General features: G+C 42.6%; 1 protein-coding gene across 1 annotated transcript; it reads right to left on the bottom strand.

The window, feature by feature from the left end:
* Positions 1–7,053: 7,053 nt before the first annotated feature.
* LOC143437493 (CD209 antigen-like protein C) lies at positions 7,054–19,771 on the bottom strand. Its single transcript, XM_076922274.1, has 6 exons — positions 19,667–19,771; positions 18,990–19,079; positions 18,603–18,674; positions 17,821–17,972; positions 16,624–16,733; positions 7,054–7,355 (listed from the first exon to the last, which is right to left on the bottom strand). Exons 1-6 carry the CDS (start codon positions 19,716–19,718, stop codon positions 7,205–7,207), a joined length of 627 nt encoding a protein of 208 aa, XP_076778389.1. The 5' UTR covers positions 19,719–19,771; the 3' UTR covers positions 7,054–7,204.
* Between the last annotated feature and the right edge of the window lie 3,915 nt (positions 19,772–23,686).

Below are 23,686 nucleotides of genomic sequence, written 5' to 3' on the forward strand. Positions count from 1 at the left end.
GAAGAGGAAGATGATACAGATTCCAGTGGCTTTAAATAGCCACAGGTAGCTATGAATATCTTATAAGGGATGAATAATTACAGGACAGTTTGTCTTATCTAGGTGGACTATTTATATCAATATCAATTGGCTCTGAGTTCATTGTGTGTGTGCTTTGTGAGATGAGAATTTACTGATATCAATCTCACTTATAAATTACAAGTCTCTGAAGTTTTGATTTTACTGGGTTACAGGGATTAGGGACCACTGACCACATGGGGTGAATGGCTGGGAATGTGAGTGGAATCCACAGCAAGAGAACCATGAGATGGGGATCACTGCTTGGGGCTAGCCATGGAGGCAGCCAGGTCTCTGGGGCGGGGCCGAGAGTAGCTGGCAATAGCACGGGGTGGTGTCACTTTTTAAATATTTCCCTCAATACCTACATACTGGTTCACTCAACCATACTCTTTCCCTCAGCCTTCCATTCTCCTCCTTTTAACAAAGCCATGCCTGAGACTGACACCTGATTCTGCATGAAGTCCTCAGGAGAGTTTTAGAGCCTCTGTCCTAGGGCCAGTCAGCACACCAGAATGAACTATGGGCTCTCATTAAAACACTAGGTTGCAGGTGCCATCCTGTGGACCCACCATGCCTGGGTAAAGAAAGCAATGCCACCTGTCCAGGAGATCTGGACTATAAAAGTTCACCCAGATCAGTCCTCAGTCCTTTCAGAGACAGGAAGACTGGTTCTTCATCTCTGATCAAGTTGTAAATCTGCATGTCAGCAGGTCTATATACTGCAGAAAATTGAGGAATTCAGCAGGGGACATTTGGAGATGAGGATAATGGTGGCCCTCCCTCCTTTTGGTCTCCTGATAATATTGTTCATTATGCTTTTTATAGGGCTAGCCATGATGGCTCCTCAGGATTGGACTCTGACAAAGAATTTTACTAGTTCTGATACATTTGAAAACATATAGGTTTACAAAAAATATTACCTGATTTCTTTAACTATACCTGCCTATGAATCCAAATAAAAAGTTGTCAATATATATGTATTTATGTTTTGTGAAGTTGAATAGAGCCTTCCAACCCTTTAAAAGGCTAATTCTATCCAGTGACAAGAAAGGGGCTTGTGTGCCTACTTGAAAGAAGGGTGTTGCTACTATCTAACAAGCCAGGAATGGTTTAAAACATGGTGGAACTGCTAAGGGAACATGTAGCCAACAGAAGAGAAGCCCTAGAGCTCTGGGTATTTTGGAATGGCTGATGAATTTAAAACTTGTCTAATGTCTATTATAGAGCCCTTCCTTCTGGCCATGCCTTCTGAACTGTTTACTGGTTTAACTGTTTACTGGTTTAACAGCTCCTGGATAGAGGCCTCAGATCCAATTTGGTGATAAATCAGGAGGACACTGAATATTCAGTTCCCTATAGCACATGATTTTAAATAGAGCTTTATAAAAGATGTTTAATGCCTTTAACAGGTGGAATGATATAGAAGAAACTCCAAGTGATTCATGCATTTACCAATGATGAATTTACCCATAGATTTTCATAGGAGACATTAAATCACACAATGTAGAATTCAGCTAAGGGAGAGCTGCCTGGTACTCAAGATCGTCAGAAGAGGGAGACGGCTCCTCTGGAAAGTAAAACCCAGTGAAACAGCTTGTTAGAAAATTCCAACATGATATCTAATACCTAGTATGTTAATTTAAATAAAAACTGTCAAGGTGCTTTTGACCCACTCATTTTTATAAGTGCCTCCGACAAAGTCACAGGTCCACTGAGCTAGACTCGAGTGGAATTGTTTCTTTGATTCATCACAGTTGCCTTACCTTGGGTGAATAAAACTCCCAGAACAGTCTCCCAAGCCTCCTGCCATTGCTGCTGTTGTTAGTGTGTTGGGTGCTACGCTATGCATCCATCTTATGGTCCAATGGCCCCCTATATCTTAGCCTTACTGGAGGCCTCTACTGAGGCTTTGTTAACTCCAAATGAATTTTTTCAGCTGGCTCATGGCGCACTAGAGGGAGATTACTCATTATGGAAATCTGAATTTCAAGAAGCAACTTGTAATCTGGCCCATCATAACGCCAAAAACCCTGATAGCCGTGATTGGACAGCTGCCAAACTTATGGGCGAACCACCTTACAACATACCTGATAACCAGAGATGTTATACACCTGGTCTCTTGGTTCATGTTTGCCAAGCAGCAGTGGGAGCTTGAAGGAAACATCCACCTAAGAATACTGCTTCAGGAGCATTGACTAAGATCAGACAGGGTCCTGAGGAAACTTACAGTAGTTTTGTTAGCCGCTTGAAGGAGACAGCTCACTGCCTCCTCGATCCCCAGAAAGACAATAGACCCTTTATTATCATTGAGCATTGTCTTTCCATTGTCTCCACCAAACACATAGATGGCATCCTTATATGCTATGACTTTGTGTTTGCTGTGCCGGGTGCCCACAAATTGTCGAAGAGCGGGAGGCGCCTCCAGCGATGCACTGTTTTGAAGGGTCCAAAGTTGAAGTACTCAACACTGTCTGAGCAGCTGTGGTCAAAGTCCATGCTCGGAGCCACCTTGGAAAGCACTCTTCCTGTTAAGGCCCCAGGCCCAATGGGGCCTCCAGAGCCTCCGGAGCCCGCCATCCTGAGTTCAGTCCAGATAGGCCACTAGGTTGCAGAATTTACGGCCATTGACTAACATCCATCATCCCTTTGCAGCAAACTCCTCAAAGAAATCCTGCATAAAATTTCCTCTGTCACCATAAGACTTAATCCAGGTTTGGTCTCTCACCAACCTGCCCTACAGTCCAACTCTCAACCTCCTCCTCCTCCTCCCGCTTCTCCTTCACAGGATCATGCCATGCCAGAGTCGACTCCCTCGTTAACAACAGTTTCTTGTCATTCTTCTTCACACCTTGTCTTTTCCCTTGTAGAACAGATGTTTACTGCCATCAGTGATTCTCGCCCAGAGCTCAGGCAAGACTGCTGGCCTTACTATCATTCTTCCCCTCCTTTCTATGAAGGAATTGCTATCTCCCATAATAATTTTACTCTCTCCACAGAAAATAGTTCCTGCCATTGGCAACATTCCTCCTTTAAAAGATTTTCTTTGGAGATGGTCTTAGGATCTGGTACCTTCATCACCTCTCCCAAGAACAAGCTGCCTCCTACCTTTGCTTGCATTATAATCAGACTTAAACCTCTTTTAACTTTACAGGTGACTTTTACCTTATCCCTCTTCAGGATATGTGGTAGCCCTGCTTCTCTGGACTCACTCAATGCATACACCTTACTACTTTTAAGACTTTAAAAGACCTTTTTACAGGTTCTCCTGTGGTTAGCCTATTACTCCTCAGATGACTTTTTCACTTATGGAACCAAGAGGAGCACCTTTCCTGGACCTCACCCTCAAGACACGATGAAGTTCTCTTCCAACAAAAGTGAGAGCTCATCATTGCAGTGACCGTTGGGGCTGGGGTCAGTGGGCGCTGGAACTGGAATTTCCTCCCTTGTCCTCTCCAACCACTACGACTATGAGCTTAGTGACATCATTGATCAAGATGTTAGAGAACTAGAGCAGAGCAGCGAAGCCCTTAGTGAGTCACTTTCCTCTTTAGCTGAAGTTGTCCTCCAGAATAGATGAGGCCTAGATCTCTTGCTCCTTTAACAGGAAGGACTCTGTGCCACTTTAAAGGAAGAGTGTTGCTTCTTTGCAGATAAATCAGGGGCGGTAAAAGCTAGCATGTGCGGAGTTTGAGAGGGCTTAGAGAAAAAAAAGCAAGAACTGGTATAAGAACTGGTTCTCTACCTCGCCTTGGCTTTCTACCTTGCTGCCTTTTATCCTTGGACTTCTCATTGGCCTTCTCTTGCTCATTTCTTTTGGCCCCTGGGCCTTCTCTTGCCTTACTACTCTCATAAAGATCCAGGTAGACAACCTGGAGGCCAAGCCACTCCAAGTCCATTACCTAAAATTGGACTCTGATAATGAACCCACTCCAGAAGTTGTCAAGCACTAGCTTCAATGGAGTGCTTCAAAGTTCAACACCCCCAAAAATTTCTCTAGAGAGGCTACCTTCATGGGACATCCTACCATTGACCCTCCTCTGTAAAGGGGGATGCTGAGGGTTTGGGACATAGTACAGCAGGGATATCTCTTTCTTTGTGCTCAAAGACAGGATCCTGAGAAGCATGCCTGATTGCATACAGGTTGACATAAGTCACACTTCCCATCCCCTTAAAAAAGCACCCATGAGGCTGGGGCTTGGCCTCCTCAACCAAGGAGTGCTTAGCCCTTCAGCGCAATGCCTGAAATTCAAAGGGGACCAGTCCTCTATTTCCCCCTCCATGCTTCCAGTGCTCTATTATACAATGAAGGGGAAGATGTGGGAAGCCACAGCAAGGCCTTACTCTTGGCAAACACTCACCCTTGGCTTTCCTAGATACTATTCTTCTTTTTGCTTACCTTCCACAACTCACTTGTCAGTTCTCAGAACTTCAAACAAGGCCTCATAGCAACCCACCTTAGTAACTCTTCCTCCTGATCTCTAGATTTAGCCAACATCCTGCTAGATAAAGGTTTTTAGAACCCCTGGTAATGGAAAGGCTTTTGAAAATAACTTAGTTAGACCCTGCAGCTGCAGCTAGCTTTCTTCACCTGCAAAGCACTCTTTCCTTTCCTATCCCTTGCCATATCCTGTTTTCAGAGTATATAACCTGTGTGAACAATAAAAATTTTGCCAGCTTAATCAGACTTCTTGACTTGCTGTGCCTCCTTATTTTCTCTCACATCTCAGTCCTCTCAACAGGGTCTAAGGGTCCCATTTGATTTTCCAGCTGGCCTGTGTAGGGAGCTGCAGCGAGTGGTGACAACATTTGCCATTACAAGATGGCGCGGGCAGCCGGTGCTTCCACAAGTAAACAACTAACTGTGCAGGTGCAAAAGGCAAAAGCGCACCAAGCCACTGCCCATCCCGGGGCGTAATATGGGGTGATGAGTGAACAGCCAATCAGAAGTGAACATGCCACTCTAGGGTGCATATAAGCAGTGCCTTTTCCGGGCTTGGGGTCTTCCACTTCTGCTGATACAAGAATAAAGCCTCGCTGTAGTAACCACCCGATCACTGCCTCATATGTCTCTTTCACAGGCGAAGGGTGCGGAATAGGCCTGGATACATGGGCACATGAACCTGCACACACGGAAACCATAGTGAGCCTCATTCATATTTCAAAAATGTTTACCAGCATTCTCCTTGAAATTGGGAAGAGGAATATAGAGAAACTCACAGATGGGAGAAAATGCTTACACATCATGAATTCTGTAAAGACCCATATCCTCAGGCTAAGACATTGCTTATCTGGTAAAGTGTTTGCCATGTGAACACAAGGAGTCAAGTCCAATCCTCAAACTCATGTGGAAAGCCAGGCATGCTTATAATCCAACACCTGGGAAGGCAGAGACAGGAGGACCCCTGGGAGAGTCAGGCCAGCCAGCTTAGTTTATGTAACAAGCTCCAGGTTCCTAAAAGATGCTGTGTCTTCATTAAATTTCCTGTTGCTGTGATAAACTACTCAAACAAAAACATTTTAGAGAGACAGACTCTATTTAGCTTGCAATTTCATGTTACAGCCCATTATTGTAGGAACTTCAAACAACTGGTCATAGACCAGAACAGAGAGCATATCTATGCCTCTCCACTTGCATACAGATCAGAATCCTCTTACTTCAAAAAAAAACACCATCATGGATGTGCTCCATAGGCCTGTCTCTTAGTTGACTGGAGATCCTGTTAGTTGACAACCAAAAATAACCATTATACATACAATGGAATATTTTCCCATTAATTTATTTATTTATTCATTTTACATACTGATTGCAGTCCCCTCCTCCCAATATTCCCTTCAAATATTCCCTCCCTCTATGCTGCCTCTCCTTTTCCTCTGAGAAAAAGGAGACCCTCCTGAAAACAAACCTTCCCTGGCACATCAAGTCACTGCAGAACTAGGCATATCTTCTCCCTTTGTGGCCCAATATCATACCCCAGTTAGAAGAACATGATCCACAAACAGGATACAGAGTCAGGGACACCCCACAACACACACATACTTCCATGTTCCAGTTGTTACAGGATTTGCATGAAGACCAAACTACATATCTGATACATATGTGCATGGGGGGTGTTCCAGCCCACAGTGGAATATTATTTAAGGGTGAATAAGAAAAAAGTATGCTAGACTCCACATTGTGGGCCTTAGGAATACTGTGGCAAGCAAAACATGCTAGCTGTGAAAAGAAAAGTGTTGCAGAATTTTGCTTGCATGAGGACCCTAAAGTGGTCACTGTATCAGAGACATGAAAGGGAATGGAGATTTCCAGGGGGGTGCATGGCATCTTGCTTAATGGATTCAGCCTTAATTTTGTTCTGATGAGGATATAGAAGCATATAGGGCAGGGACCCCCAATGTAACAGTTTCTAGAATGTGCTTGCTGGGGGCCAGGAATGACAGAAGGGAATTCTGTGTCCTGGTTCCTTCTTGTCCTTTACCCTTATCTGGAAGCTGCGAGGACCTGGCTGAGACTCAGAGGTGCCTAATGCCTCATGGGTGGACCACCTGGACCGATCAGCTCACCCTCTCCTTATGCCCCACTCCAGCTTCTGCCATATGTCTTTTAAAAGGCCTCCAACCTAGCAGTTCAACAGTACCCCTATTTCTGGGGATCCTTCCTGCTACACAGTAGCCCCATCATCACTGTCTCTTAAGCTCCAATCTGTGACTCAAACCCACATTTTATAAGGCCTAGAATGGTGGTAATCCAATGGAGGCAGAGACAGGAGGATTACTGGGTTACCAGTCATTCCTAGAAAAATTGGTCAGTATCAACAAGGTGAAAGTGTAAAATATAAGAGAGAGAGAGAGAGAGAGAGAGAGAGAGAGAGAGAGAGAGAGAGAGAGAAAGAAGAGAAGAGAAGAGAAGAGAAGAGAAGGGCAGGGCAGGGCCGGGAAGGGCAGGGCGGGGAAGGGAAGGGAAGGGAAGGAAGGAGGAAGGGAGGGAGGGAGGGAGTTAGGGAGGGAAGGAGAGGACAAATCAAGAGACAGCTGCAGTTAAGATCTTCATTTCACAGAGGAAGGGATGGACACACATAGATTGAAGGTTAAGTTCAGTCATCCTGCAGGGTCATTTTGGCAACAGGTGTTACAGACAGATGACATATCATTTTTCAGGGCAGGACATAGCAGACTTCTTGCAGATCCAGTAGTTCTTAATTGTACATGGGGCATCATTCCAGCCATCGCCACTGGATTCCACACAGTCTTCTTCCTGTTTATTGTTGGGCTCTCCTTTGATCCAATATTTCATGAAACTGCAAAACCAATTGTGATGGTTTGAATGACAATGGGTCCCATAGGCGCATATGTTTGAATGCTTGGCCCCATTAGGTACAATATTAGGTTTGGGAAGGATTAGGAGGTATGGAATTATTGAAGGAAGTGTGTTACTAGGGGTGGGCTTTGCAGTTTTAAAAGGCCATACCATTCCTAGCTAGGTCTTTGTCTTGTGCTTATGAATTAAGATGTGAACTCTTAGCTACTTTTCCAGCACTGTGCCTGCTTTCCTGCTGCCATGCTTCCTGCCATGATGCTCAGGAACTCTACCCCCTGAAACCATAAGTGCCAATTAAATGCATTTAGTACACTGACTTTCTAGTGAGCATCAGATCCACTATTTCTGCCTTCCCAGTGCTGAGAATACAAGCCCATGCCAAAACACTTGGGTTTCTTATGTGAGTTTAGGAGATGGAATCAGGTGCTCATGCTTGAACCACATGAGGGTTAGCTTTCACTGTCAACTTAATTCAACTTAGGGTCACCTGGAAAGAAAGTCTTAGGGATTGCCTATATTGGGTTGGCATGTGGGTGTGTCTGTGGAGGGTTCTCTTAGTTATATTTAAGGATTGTGGGAAAGCCAAGCATACCATGTGCAGCACCCACTGCCTAAGCAAGGGTCCCTGAATTGTGTAAGAGTGGAGAAATCCAGCAGGGACCACCCCAGAACCCCATGGATGTTCCATAATGACCAGTCCTAAGCCTAGAATACAGCTATAGTCATTCATTCCCATGGACACCAGAATAAGAGTTCTTGCCTTCAACCTCCCCCACTCCCACACCGACCCTGCAGCATTTGACAAGACCAGGTACTTCCTTCTGTGACACCTACAATATGGTATCTGTCCCTGCATTTGGTATCTGTGAGTATAACAAGGAATGTTTCCCATGACAACAAGAAATTTTACTACCGGTAGCTGGGGCAGACACCTAGCTGGTCTGCTCCCATGAGGACATCATATTCGGAGACATCCTAGAGGGGCCACAGAACTCAGAGTGGCAGGTTAGAACACTTGCCCACTGCCCTATGCCCCAGAGTTACAACTGGGACCCACCAGGCACCCAAACTTCACCCCTGCGGAATACCACTCCCCTTCTGTCACTTGCCTGGTTCTTGTGGCTGGGACACGAAGCTAGCTGGTCTGCTTCCCTGAGGACATTGTATCCCAAGACATCCTAGAAAGGCCACTGAACTCAGAATGGCGGCAGACACCATATCCTGAAATATCCTAGAAAAGCCACTGAACTCAGAGCAGTGGACACATAGCTGGTCTGCTCTTGTGAAGACACCTTATCCTGAGACATCCTAGAAAAGACACTGCACCCAGAGCAACGGATAACTAGCTGGTCTGCTACCGTGGAGACACCATATCCTGAGACATCCTAGAACAGCCATGGTACTCAGAGCAGCTGGAGCTCAGGATCACAGGATCACAGAGACATCTGGACCCTGAGGAGTTCTGACACAACTGAGATAACTAGAACGGCAGGCACCAGTCAGAGACAGTGAGTGCAGGTAGCACTAGAGTTAACCAGATGGTGAAAGGCAAGCACAAGAATGAAAGCAACAGAAACCAAAGTAAATTGGCATCATCAGAACCCAGTTTTCCCACCATAGCAAGCCCTGAACACCACACCACACCAGAAAAGCAGGATTCAGAATTAAAATCACTTCTCATGATGATGATAGAGGACTTTAAGAAGGACTTAAACAACACTCTCAAAGAATTTAAGGAGAACACAGGGAAACAGGTAGAAGCCCATAAAGAGGAAACACAAAAATCCCTTAAAGAATTACAAAAAAACACAACCAAATAGGTGAAGGAATTAAATAAAACCATCCAGGATCTAAAAATGGAAGTAGAAACAATAAAGAAATCTCAAAGGGAGACTACCCTGGAGATAGAAAACCTAGGAAAGAGATCAGGAGTCATAGACACAAGAATCACCAACAGAATACAACAGATAAAAGAGAGAATCTCATGTGCATAAGATACCATGGAAAACATTGACACAACTATCAAAGAAAATGCAAAATGCAAAAAGCTCCAAACCCAAGACATCCAGGAAATCCAGGACACAATGAGAAGGCCAAAACTAAGGATAATAGGTATAGATGAGGGTGAAGATTCCCAAGTTAAAGAGTCAGTAAATATCTTCAACAAACTTATAGAGGAAAACTTCCCTAACCTAAAGAAAGAGATGTCCATAAGTGTACCCTTCCTCCAGGCCTCCAGCTTGTCAGGCTGAGCAGGCTGGAATAAGCTGTTTACCACTAGAGACCAAATAACAAAGGACCTGGGAAGCTGCCTGCATTTGAGACCAGAAGTCTGCCACAGGAGTTAAGTTGAATAGATTGCCTGCTGAGCTTGCTTGATACACCTCCACCCATGATTAAGGATGCATACCCCTTACCCACTGAGCTGAAGTGCTGAAGAGACTCTTCTTGTAAGGGGGAGTCTCCCCCTTTTTATTTGATGGTCTTACATTAAACTTTGAGCCTCAATCAGAGAACTTTGTCCTGGCTTCATCTCTTTCCACCCTTTCCCCATCCTCAGCCTCTCTTGCAGGTGAACCCAGTTCAACTGTTGCTGCTGGTGGCAACACATAAATATACAAGAAGCCTACAGAACTCCAAATAGACTAGACCAGAAAAGAAATACACTCGTCACATAATAATCAAAACATCAAAGGTACAAAACAAAGAAAAAATACTAAAAGCAGTAAGGGAAAAAGGTAAAGTAACAGATAAAGGTAGACCTATAAGAATTACACCAGACTTCTCACCAGAGACTATAAAAGCCAGAAGATCTTGAACTTATATCATACACACCCTAAGACAACACAAATGCCAGCCCAGACTACTATACCCAGCAAAACTGTCTATTATTATTGATGGAGAAACCAAGATATTCCATGACAAAAGCAAATTTGCACAGTATCTTCCCACAAATCTAGTACTTCAAAGGATAAGTGTTGGAAAACTCCAACACAAGGAGGGAAACTACAATCTAGAAAAAGCAAGAATGTAATCTTCCAACAACCTCAAAAGAACATAGTTACACAAAAATAATTCCACCTCTAATAACAAAAATAACAGGAAGCAACAATCATTTTTCCTTAATATCTCTTAATATCAATGGACTCAATTCTCCAATAAAAGGATGTAGACTATCAGACTGGATACGTTGACAGGACCTAGAATTTTGCTGCAAACAGGAATCGCACCTCTGTGAAAAAGACAGACACTACCTCAGAGTAAAAGGATGGAAAACAATCTTCCCAGCAAGTGGTCCCAAGAAACAAGCTGGAGTAGCAATTCTAATATCAAATAAAATTGATTTTCAAGAAAAAGTAATCAAAAAGATAAAGAAGGATACTTCATACTCATCAAAGGAAATATGTACCAAGATGAACTCTCAACTCTGAACATCTATGCCCCAAATGCAAGGGCACCCACATACATAAAACAAACTTTAGTAAAGCTCAAAGCATACATTGCACCTCACACAATAATAATGGGTGATTTCAACACCCCACTCACAGCAATGGACAGATCATGGAAACAGAAACTAAACAGAGACACATGAAACTAACAGAAGTTATGAACCAAATGTATTTAACTAATATCTATAGAACATTTCATCCTAAAACAAAAGAATATACCTTTTTCTCAGCACTTCAAGGTATCTTCTTGAAAACAGACCATATAATTGGTCACAAAAGAGGCCTCAACAGATACAAAAAGACTGAAATAATCTCTTGCACCCTATCAGACCACCATGGGCTAAGGCTGCTCTTTAATAATGACAAAAACAATGGAAATCCCACATACACATGGAAACTGAACAACGCTCTACTCAATGATGACTTGGTGAAGGAAGAAATAAAGAAAGAAATTGAAGACTTTATAGAATTTAATGAAAAAGAGGACACATCATACCAAACCTTATGGGACTCCATGAAAACAGTACTAAGAGAAAAACTCATAGCTCTAAGTGCCTACAAAAAGAAACTGGAGAAAGCATACACTAACAAGTTGAAAGCACACCTGAAAGCATTAGAACAAAAAGAATTAAATACACCCAAGAGGAGTAGACAGCAGGAAATAATCAAACTAAGGGCTGAAATCAACCAAGTAAAACAGAAAGAACTATACAAAATATCAACAAAACCAGGAGCTGGTTCCTTGAGAAAATCAACAAGATAGATAAACCCTTAGCCAGACTAACCAAAGGGCACAGAGACTACATCCACATTAATAAAATCAGAACTCAAAAAGGAGATATAACAACAAAAACTGAGGAAAATTAAAAAATCATCAGATCTTACTACAAAGGCCTATAATCAACAAAATTGGAAAATCTGGATAAAATGAACAATTTTCTAGACAGATACCAGGTACCAAAATAAACCATCTAAACAGTCCCATAACTCCTAAAGAAATAGAAGCAGTCATTAAAAGTCTCCCCAACAAAAAACAAGGCTGGGACCAGATGGTTTTAGTGCAGAATTCTATCAGACCTTCAAGGAAGACCTAATACCAATTCTCTTCAAACTATTCCACAGAATATAAACAGGAGGAACACTAACAAATTCATTCTATGAAGCTACAGTTACCCTCACACCTAAACCTCACAAAGACCCAACAAACAAGAAAAGTTTAGACCAATCTCTCTTATGAATATTGATACAAAAATACTCAATAAAATTCTCTCAAATCAAATCCAAGAAGACACCAAAACAATCATCCATCACGATCAAGTAGGTTTACCCCAGGAATGCAGGGATGGTTCAATATTCTGAAATCCATCAATATAATCTACTACATAAACAAACTCAAAGATAAAAACCACATGATCATCTCACTAGATGCTAAGAAAACATTTGACAACATTCAACATCCTTTCATGGTAAAAGTCTTGGAAAGATCAAGAATTCAAGGCCCATACCTAAACATAGTAAAAGCAATATACAGCAAGCCAGTAGCCAACGTCAAACTAAATGGAGAGAAACTTGAAGTAATCCCACTAAGATCAGGGACTAGACAATGCTGCCCACTCTCATCCTACCTATTCAATACAGTACTGGAAGTCCTAGCCAGAGCAATTAGACAACAAAAGGAAGTTAAAGGGATACAAATAGGAAAGGAAGAAGTCAAAATTTCACTATTTGCAGATGATATGATAGTACTTAAGTGACCCTAAAACTTCCACCAGAGAACTCCTAAACCTGATAAACAACTTCAGCAAAGTGGCTGGATATAAAATCAACTCAAACAAACCAGTAGCCTTCCTCTATTCAAAGGATAAACAGGCTGACAAAGAAATTATGGAAATGACACCCTACACAATAGTCACAAATAATATAAAAAATCTTGGAGTGAATCTAACCAAGCAAGAGAAAGATCTGTATGACAAGAACTTCAAATCTCTGAAGAAAGAAATTGAAGAAGATCTCAGAAGATGGAAAGCTCTTCCATGCTCCTGAATTGGCAGGATTAATTTAGTAAAAATGGCCATCTTGCCAAAAGCAATCTACAGAGTCACTGCAATCCCCATCAAAATTCCAAATCAACTTTTCATAGCGATAGAAAGAGCAATTGACAAATTCATTTGGAATAACAAAACATCCAGGATAGTGAGAACTATTCTCAACAATAAAAGAACTTCTGGGAGAATCACCCTCCCTGACCTCAAACTGTTCTACAGAGCAATAGTGATAAAAAGCTGCATGGTATTGGTACAGAGACAGGCAAGAAGATCGATGGAATAGAATTGAAGACACAGAAATAAACCCATACACCTGTGGACACTTGATCTTTGACAAAGGATCTAAAACCATCCAGTGGAAAAAGGACAGTATTTTCAACAAATTGTGCTGGTTCAACTGGGCATCAACATGTAGAAGAATGCAAATTGATCCATTTATATCGTTTTGTACAAAGCTCAAGTCCAAGTGGATAAAGGACCTTCACATAAAACCAGATACACTGAAACTAATAGAGGAGAAGGTGGGGAAGACCCTCGAATACCTAGGCACAGGGGAAAAGTTCCTGAACAGAACACCAATGCCCTATGCTCTAAGATGAAGAATTGACAAATGGGACCTCATAAAATTGCAAAGCTTCTGTAAGGCAAAGAACACTGTCAATAGGACAAAATGGCAACCAACAGATTGGGAAAAGATCATTACCAATCCTACATCCAATAGAGGGCTAATGTCCAAGATATACAAAGAACTCAAGTAATTAGACACCAGACAACCAAATAACCCTATTAAAAATGGGGTACAGAGCTAAACAAAAAATTCTCAACTGAGGAAACTCAATTGGCTGAGAAGCACCTTAAGAAATGATCAACATCCTTGGTCATCAGGGAAATGCAAATCAAAACAACCCTGAGATACCACCTCACACCAGTCAGAATGGCTAAGATCAAAAACTCAGGTGATAGTAGATGCTGGAGAGGATATGAAGAAAGAGGAACACTCCTGCATTGTTGGTGGGGTTGCAAGCTGGTACAACCACTTTGGAAGTCAGTGTGGCGGTTCCCCAGAAAATTGGATATAGCACTACCTGAGGACCCATCTATACCACTCCTGGACATATACCCAGAAAATGCCCCAACAAATAACAAAGACATATGCTCCACTATGTTCATAGCAGCCTTATTTATAATAGCCAGAAGCTGGAAAGAACCCAGATATCCTTCAACACAGGAATAAATACAAAAAATGTGGTACATATACATGATGGAGTATTACTCAGCTATTAAAAATAATGAATTTGAGAAATTCTTAGGCAAATGGATGGAACTAGAAAATATCATCCTGAGTGAGGTAACCCAATCACAAAAGAACACACATGGTATTTACTCACTGATAAGTGGATATTAGCTAAAAAGCTTGAAATAGCCAAGATTCAACTCACAGACAACATGAAGCTCATAAAGAAGGAAGACCAAGTGTGGATGCCTCAGTCTTACTTAGAAGGAGTAACAAAATACTCAAGGGAGCAAATATGGAGACAAAGTGTGGGACAAAAATTGAAGGAGCAGCCATCTGGGGACTGCTCCACCTGGGTATTTAATCCATGTGCAGTCAGCAAAGGTAGACGCTGATGTGGATATAAGGAAGTACATGCTGACAGGAGCCTAATATAGCTGTCTCCTTAGAGGTCTGCCAGAGTCTGACAGATTCAGAGGCAGATGCTCACAGCTAACCACTGATCTGATCAATTGATATGATCAATGGAGAATTTAGAGAGAAGACTGAAGAAATAAAAAGAGTTTGTGGCCCCATAAGGAGAGCAACAACACTAAACCACCAGAGCTCCCCAGGGCCTAAACCACCAGCCTGGGAGCACATAGGAAGGGACCCAGGACTCCATCTGTATCTGTAGGGGAGGATGGCCTTGTCAGGCATAGGTGGGAGAGGAGATCCTTGGTCCTATGAAGGCTGAACACCAAGTGAAGGGGAATTGAAGGGTGGAGAGATGGGAGTGGGGGGGGCTAGGTGGAGGTACATCCTCATAGAAGCTGGAGGAGGGGGATGGGATAGGAGGTTCCTGGGTCTTGGGGAGAATGGGGTAAGGGGGGAATAACTGAAATATAAATATAATATCCAAAAAAATGAAATGCAAAACAAAAGAATTATGTGGTGAGTAATAGATGAAGGCATCAGACATCAATTTATAGCCTTGTGCATGAACACACACATGTACATACAGGTTCACACACCCATTCATTCATATACATGAACATGTCCACATACTTCACACACAAACTTACACCCATGATAATTCGAGCCTAAATAAAGTTACAGTCTGTGAACCACATTGTGGACTTCCCTTACACAGAACCTACTAGATGACTTAAAAGAGGTAATGCTTCTTACTGATGTTTCACTTACTTATTCCTGAGATAACAGTGAGATCTCTCTTTCTCCTCTCGCTCTGTCCTCTCTGTGTGTTGTGTGTGACATTGTGTGAGTACATGTTTGTTTATGGATACCCATGATCATGAGTGCATGATCTTGTGCCTGCATGTCAATGTCAGGTGTCTTCATCATTCCCCATTCATTTTAGTGTGTGTGTGTGTGTGTGTGTGTGTGTGTGTGTGTGTGTTGTATATATGTTTTTGTGAATGTTTGAACACTTGAATGTGGAGGCCAGAAGTTGAAATAAAGTGTCTGCTTTGGTTATTCCTCGATTTTTCTCTTTCTTTCTTACTCTCTTCCTTTCTTTCTTTCTTTCTTTCTTTCTTTCTTTCTTTCTTTCTTTTTCTTTCTTCTCTATTTATTTTGAAATAAGATCTCTCTTTGTAGCCCTGGATGTCCTGAAACTCTGTGTAGATCAGGCTGGCTTCAACCTGTCCCTGAGTCATGAGTGTAGGAAGTAAAGGGGTGTGTCACCACACTGAATCCACATCATATTTTGGAACAGGGTTCCTTGCTGAACCTGTACATCACTGATTGCCTGGGCTAGTGAGCACGAGAGATCTGTCTGTCTGTTTTGGCTCTCTAGAGCTAGGATAACAGATGATTGCTACCACCCCATTTCTGTGGGTTCTGTAAATCTAAACTCAGTTTTTATGCTTCCATGCTCTGGCCTCAACCTTATATTTTGAAAGAAAGGGTCTTTGCTGAACATGAAGTTAACCAATGAACCTAAACTAGCTGGACAGTAGTCTTTAGGGATTATCTTGTCTTTGCCTCCTCAGCACCAGTATTACAGGTATATGTTACCACACCCAGATTTTCTGAAATGTGTTTTTCTGTTGGAGTTCTGAACTCAGATCTTCATTCCTGCATAATAAACACTTTTCCCACTAAATCATCTTCCAGGCCCCACAACGCTCTCTTAATACCATCTTGTTTACTTTTTGTCTTATGACCAACCTTCAATTTCCTCTCAAGAAACTCTGATGTTGTTATGAGATACCAGCTTTTTTTTAAAGTGAGTTCCGGGGATCACATTCAAGTTCTTGCAAAGCTAGCACTTTACTGGCTAAAGTATTTCACTCCCCAGCTATTTAACACACTATATTTAAACAACTCAAAAAAACTGCAAGTTGATAGTGATATTCTGATTATAGAATTTAAAAGACTGAACCCCCTCCGCAATGACTATCATGGACACTTAAGCCTAAGGCAGCTAGGGAGTGGCAAGGAACTTGGAGGACAGCTCAAGTCAGAGTTTCACAACCCCATCCCACTCTCTGTGATATTCCCTGCTCCCAGGGCTACCTGTCTGACAGAGGTGAGCCGTCTAGCCACTGCCACATGCCTTCTTGTTTCAGGTCTGAGAGACCCATCCAGGCTGATCCTTTATCCTTAGTAATCACACTCAGGAATGTCTGGAAGGGAAAGAGAGAAGTCAGTAGGATTTCTACCTCATTGCCCATATCTTCTACCTAGTGTCTCCACAGTCTTCACTCTTATATCTGAGAGGAGCCCCTAATACATGCTCCAGTGTCTGACTCCATTTACATCTCTATCCTGTGGCCAAATGAGGTCTGACTTACAGAGTCCCCACAGATGAAGTCTCCACAAATGTTCCTGGAAGTGTTGCCAGTATTTGTGAGGAGCATGCCCACACAAACTCACCTATGAGCTTTAATGTGTCAGAGCCAGATGGTTCAGGGTAGCTAGCAAGGCCCAGGATCTTTTTAGCTGTGCATTGAGCTATATCCCATTAGCAGCAAAATGACATAATTTACACAAGAGGAAATGGTTAAAAGTATACACTTGAATATTTTCCCCCTACCAGAAAAATTTTCTATCTTTTAGCCAGAACTGGGATAATGTGATAGTTATCAAATGTCAACTTGACAGAACCGAGAATCACATAGGAGAGAGGCTTTTTGGCACACCTACCAGGTGTTATCTATATTGATTGATGTGAGAAGGAGCCATTTTAACTGTGGGCAGAATCATTCTCTGAGCAGAGGCCCTCAGCCTAGGAAAATGGAGAAAGTAAGCTAAGCACCAGCGTTCATCAATTTCTGTCACTGGGAATGCCACGTGGCTGGCTCTCTCAAGCTCCTGTGGCTGTGACTTCCTGGCCAGGATTGACTGTAACTTAGAACAGTGAGTAAAGGAAGCATCTTTTCTCTTAAATTGCTTTTAAAACTTTTTATTATTCATATTATGTGTATGTGTCTGTGTGTGAGTAGGTTCATGTGTGAGTGCAGGTGCCACAGAGGCCAGAAAAAGGCATCAGATTCTTTGGAGCTGGAGTTACAGTAAGACAGATGACTTTACGAGTTTTCTGAAGCACTCATGTATGTTCAGAACATGGTGCATCTACTTAGAGGGTGCTAGGAATCCCCTCATCCTCATATTCCCCCTGACCCCTTAACCAGAAACACTTTCTGGCCAACTATTGCCTTCAAGCTCAATGATCATGCCCTGTCCCAGGATAAAGAACCCCATGAGGCATACCTGTTCTTCGTCACTCTCAACAATGACTAGTTGAGCCTCTACTTCCTGGCAAGCAGTGACAGAATCATTCCAGTTACGCTGGGACTTGGAGATGTAGTAACATTTTCTATGGAAGAATGTCCATTCCCAGGGGCAAGGACGGCAAAGGCTGTCTATTGGGGGAGGTGGATCAGGATAGATGCATATTTGGATGCCCATGATCTTGCAATTTCTCAAGCCCTCCAGACTTAGGGCCCTCCCTCACTTGACAATACATCCTGGGGAAACAGGCACTTAAGAGATCAAACCAGAGACCAGAAGTGTATCTTGACTACTGGGTGCATGGCCACTGTGAAACTGAATGCCTGCTGTGTGCACATCCCCCATGACTTATGGAAATACTGAGTGCCTACTTTGTGTGTCACCCCCTGAGACCATAAGATGATACCCTGGTTGTTGTCCTGTGTTCCCATTAATTTGTTTACTTATCATGTATGCATGCATGCATTTGTGTGTGTGTGTGTGAAGGTATATACGTGCACTAATCTGGATGGCCAGTGAGTCTCAGGGACCCATCTGTCTGCATTTCTACAATGCTGGGATTAAAAACATACATTCCCCATGCATTTAAAAATGTAGGTTCTGTGACTCAAACTCGAATTCTGTATAGTAAGCACTTTACCAACTGAGACATCAAGTCCCCACAGGAGTGGAAACTGAGGTCTGGAGAGGGTCAATATCTCAAGCACAGTGTATTCAGAAGGAGACCTCAGTTCCTTAAGGCCTGGTTTCTGCTCACTTACCCACTCCAGTCCCCAGTTGCATCAGTTGCTTGTAGATTTTCTCATTCCCTGAGGAGCTGGGGCCCTTAAAACCTGCATGAAGAATACAGAAGCTACAATTTTAAAATCTTCACTGTGTGTCATAACCTGCTCTGGATCCTTGCAATAGAAATCTTCTCTAATAACATTTAAAGAGAAAAAAATGACAAACAGTGATGGCTACACTACAAGAAATGGACATGGACCTTGTCCCTACTCTTACCCTCTTATGCTCCAGAGTGGACAACACCAAGATGCTATAGTATGGCCCATTTCATTATTTCCTCCTAATCCCCTAAACATGGCTCAGATCCAGCTCTCACAGACAGTTAGCCAGCCCAGAGGAGCAAAACCCCATTTCTGCCTGACCTTGAAGAAGAACAGCCACAAGAAGCCCAGTCAGAAGCACAATGGAGAGCAGATGCAACACCACAAGGCTATGGCTGTGCCTCAGACACCCTGTGGAAGAGAGAGAGATTTCACAATAAGGCTGTCAATCACCTCTTCTGTAGAAAACAGTAGTTCATGTCCCAGCCTTGACCTTACTAGTGCTATGAAAACCAGTGTCAGGTCTCTAGGACTGAGCCTTTAGGTTCCAGAGGAACCCAGAGAAGTCTCTAATTCTCTAGGATACAAGACTCCTGACCCAGGCTTGTCTCCAAAGCAACTCAAAATACACACACACACACACACACACACACACACAACTGTGTGTGGAGGCCAGAGGTGAATATGTGTGTGTATAGTATATATGTATGTATGTATGCATACATGTATAACTGCAGATGGAGGCCAGTGATTCTCTATTCTCTCTCTCTCTCTCTCTCTCTCTCTCTCTCTCTCTCTCTCTCTCTCTCTGTGTGTGTGTGTGTGTGTGTGTGTGTACGTGTACATGTGCAGGTACACATAGGAGTATATTTGTGATGTATGTCTAAGTTTGTGTTTATGTGTGTACACATACATAACTGTGTGTGGAGGCCATAGGTGAATATGGTAAGACCTGGAGCTACCTCCCACCAAACCACCAAGCTCCATTCCTGAATTACCTAGGGGACCTAGCTGCTGCTTCTTGTTCGCTTCCATGGAGACAATCATCATTGGTGCTGTCCTTCAATGCTGGAACCTGCTGGCAACATCAGCTTTTACTTTCTCTACTCTCTGAATCTGAACTCATAAAGAGAAAAAGGGGAAGTGAGTATCAGTGCCGGAAGAGGCTAGAAGGAGGCATTGAGCATCTGACACAGTATGACGTTTGTCAGACCTTCCATGAAGTTAAGGGAGGGCTGTTGAGGTGTGTTAGTTAATTCTTTCATTTCTGTGACCAAATATCTGACAACAAGAAACAAGATAGTTTTGGGGGTGGGGGGTTGCTCATAGCTTGAGGATATAGTCCATCCTGGTGTGGAAGTTAGAGTGACCAGAACTTGAGGAAGATGTGCACATCGTAACCACCTAGAATCCCCCCACCCATTTACTTTCACAGACATGTCCAGAGGTTTGTTTCTAGGCTGATCTAAAAACCTACCAAGTTGACATTTAGGACTAGCCATCTCAGAAGGTTTGGGGTGAGCAGCCAAAAGAATTGGTCACTTGTGGTGTGATAAAAACTGTGGGCATGTGGTGAGCAAAACCAATAGCCTGAAGCTTCTTCATTACACTTCCTGCACTAAAGAGGGAGGCAACTATCTATGTCGACACTCTCCACAAAACACTGTACACAAGGGTTTCTACTTTTGTTTACTTCACTCATAGTAATTTTCAATGACTGACAGAGCTGAAATCATCATTCTGTTCTTTAGCACCTGCCATCATTAGTCACTTTGCATGAGTGTGTGCAAATGCAGGAGTGTGTGTACATGGTGATACACCAAGGGTGTGTATGTGTGCATACAGGGGTGTGTGTGTGTGTGTGTGTGTGCGTGTGCATGCGTGCCTGCGTGCACATGCATGCACACGTGAAACAGGTGACATCTGTGTATGTTTGTATGCTGGTGAATGTCTTTGGGTACCAGATGCCATCCTAGGTATTACTTCTCTCCCTCAGGGTGCACATGGCTGGACTAGGGGGAGAGAACCTTATCCAGGTGCCAGTGGGTGCAGGCAGGATATTGGTAGGTGGTGTGTGGATAAATACACACACACACACACACACACACACACACACAGAGAGAGGAATAGCTTCAGATAACTAATTTCAGTTTATTGAGGGAAAAAATGTGTATTTATGTCCCTAGAGAAGTTGCCAGTCTCTGGGGCAAAGTTTGTGTGACTATGTACAATTAGCCAGGACCGAATGTTGGAAGACACTTCATTTGCATACTCAGGGACTATAGGGTCCAGGAAGAGAACCTTATAAAGTCAAACAAGGAAGGCAGTGTGATATCTATACAAGCAGTAAAGTCTTACTAGGCTTACTGGTGAGAGAGCTGGTTTCTGGAGCCAGGTTGAGAGTCCAACTTCTGCCATCCTGTCTTTGAGGTTTCTGGGATTAAAGCTGTCTCAACCCTTCCTCTGTGCTCCTGGGCCATTATGTTCCCACAAATGTGTGTGTGCACATGCAGGTGTATGAGTATGTACACATGCAAATGTGTATATAAGCCTGTGAATATAGATGTCTGTGCATATTCAAATGCACCTATATGTACATGTGTTTTTGCATGTAGGTGCATATATGTGTGTATGTGCAAGTGTAGGTGTGTACATATATGCATGCATGTGCATATGTGTGTGCCTGCATATTTGTGTGAATACAGGTGCATACATAGATAGGTGTGTTGTTGAAACTCTGCCCCACCTTTGACTGTTTAGTTTTCAGATAAATGACACACACATCCTTTGTATTTACAATAAGCCTTAATCAGCACAAAAGCTGGGCAGATGTCTATCCTCTATGCTATTATTTCTATTTTCCAGCCAGTAACCCCATATAATATAACTTGCCATGTTTTGTCTGGGCTGCTCCAATTAGTCAACCAAGATGGCCATTATTTTATGACTCACATAACCCATGGAAGCTTTCTTCTTCCTCCACCTTCCTTATCCCTCTTGTGGTTCTCCTCTGATCCCAAGTACAGAAACCTTAAACCCTGCTTATGTCTCTTCTGCTCAGATCTTGGCTGTTGGCATCTTAATTCACCAATCAGAAATAAATAACTTGGGGGCAAGATCACATAAACTCACTTGTGTCCATAGTCTATGTGTGGACTCTCCTGTCTCTGTGACAACCAAGTCTTCGGGACCTGAATGTAGCATTAGAATACATAGCAACAGATGAAACCTCAACATAGATGTTTAAAAAAAAAAAAAAAAGCCTCACTTCTCAGACCTGACTCACCACTCTACCCACGAACACCAGCACAGTAATCCTAGAGAATTCTGTAAATAAGGAAATGAAGACAATCACAGTGTCCTAAAACAGTATTCAAGGGTCTTCCAAAACCTCTCATGACCTGAGTTTCAAGGAGATTTTGCAGTTCTAGTAAACAGTGGAAGCCCAGAACTCCATATTAATGCCACCCATTTCTTGGTGCATAAACTGCCACAGAAAAATAAAGAAATGGTGGACATTTTGGTGAATCACCTAACAAATGTGTCAGTCACTTGAAACAGAAGGTAATGCATGCTATGAGTGTCATATAGTTCTGATATCTTGATGGCAGTATCCTAATGTAACCATTCTCAGGAAAATGAAGGTATTCAAAGAAACACTTATGCCCTCTCTTGGATATCAAACTACTAAACCAATGGAACCTGTGGAGCAGTGGATCATGCCATGAGACAGAAAACCTGGTAAATATGAATGGATTCAGTAATCCCAACAATTCTCATAATTGAGAATGGCAGGCATTTAAATCTACTCCCTACCAGTTTTCTGTCCTGGAACACTTGATCACAGCACCCCATTGAGAAGACTGTTACAGTCAGTTATATAAAAAGAACCCCTGAAGTCCTTCCACATGCAGATGAGGCATCCCTAACATCTCAGAGCAAGCCAATAGAAAACATCTGCCTCTAGATCCAAGCCCATTCCCAAATGTTTATAAGGTCCTATCTACAAGATATAAAGTGCATGAGTTATTTCACTAAAGATTGTCTGAGAGTACTTGTCTTATTGAGGTACAACACTGCAGGGCTGTAGCTCGAGAGTGGGTGTGGGTCCTGTTGGGACACTTTGATTCAGGTCACACCTTGATTGGGAGTGCTTAGCTCTATTCTAGTTACAACTGAGTCTTATGTTACAGCTCTCAAGATGGATGTGAGTGGAGATGGATTCACTGCCTCTCATTGTTTCTGGTCAGAGGCTAGCTCTGGAGACCTGGTTCTCTCTTGAATGTAGTAGGGGTTGGGGGATAGCATTGTTGGGGGCAAGAATTGGCTTTGGGAGAAATTAGGGTTGCTTTCTATAGTAATGTGTACCTATCTTGACTAAGTTACTCTGAGGCCAGAAACTGCAGGCCTCTGGACATAGTGACACTTGTTAACAGGGGGAGGGGAGAGTTGGGGGATTAGGTAAAGTATTTATTGCTAGCACTCCCTTCTCTGGACAGGCAGTCAGAAGCCCCTTACTAACTTGGCTGGTTAACTCTTTGTAAATCAGAAAAGGTGAAAGAGTCACTCACACAGAAAACACACACACCATATGAAGCAGAAAATGGCTACATCACCTTTAAATTGTTTATTTAGCTTTTTATAGCTTTTAGACACATTCATACACAGACACTCTAGCTAGACCTAGCCATCTATCTCATCAGCTCCACATGTTCATACATGCTTGCACACATACACAAAGCTTTCATACATGTATATAAACAAACAGATATATACATTTGGATGGATGGATGGATGGATGGATGGATGGGGTAGAGCCCCTGAAGCTCACACCTTATTTTTTTCCCTTGGCCTTTTTAATACCCTCTTAGACAAAAGTTCTTAGAAAATTACCTCAGGGATAAAATGTTATACAAAATGAGTTACAGAAGGATGCTGATATTAACTTCAAAGCAGTGTTTCATTTTATGTGCTCATTATAAGTTCAAAGCAACAGTTTTTACATGGTCTTGCTTTAT

Source organism: Arvicanthis niloticus, chromosome 24, assembly GCF_011762505.2.
Source record: "Arvicanthis niloticus isolate mArvNil1 chromosome 24, mArvNil1.pat.X, whole genome shotgun sequence".
In the NCBI taxonomy this organism is placed as follows: Eukaryota; Metazoa; Chordata; class Mammalia; order Rodentia; family Muridae; genus Arvicanthis; species Arvicanthis niloticus.

Bases quoted from the DNA above. Each gene is read 5' to 3' on its own strand.
- LOC143437493 (XM_076922274.1), bottom strand. From the start codon at position 19,718: ATGATGATTGTCTCCATGGAAGCGAACAAGAAGCAGCAGCTAGGTCCC. The intron at 19,080-19,666 runs GTAATTCAGGAA...TCTCTTCCACAG, and splicing joins GCAGCAGCTAGGTCCCCTAG to GGTGTCTGAGGCACAGCCAT. The intron at 18,675-18,989 runs GTCAGGCAGAAA...TTCTTCATGCAG, and splicing joins TGTGGCTGTTCTTCTTCAAG to GTTTTAAGGGCCCCAGCTCC.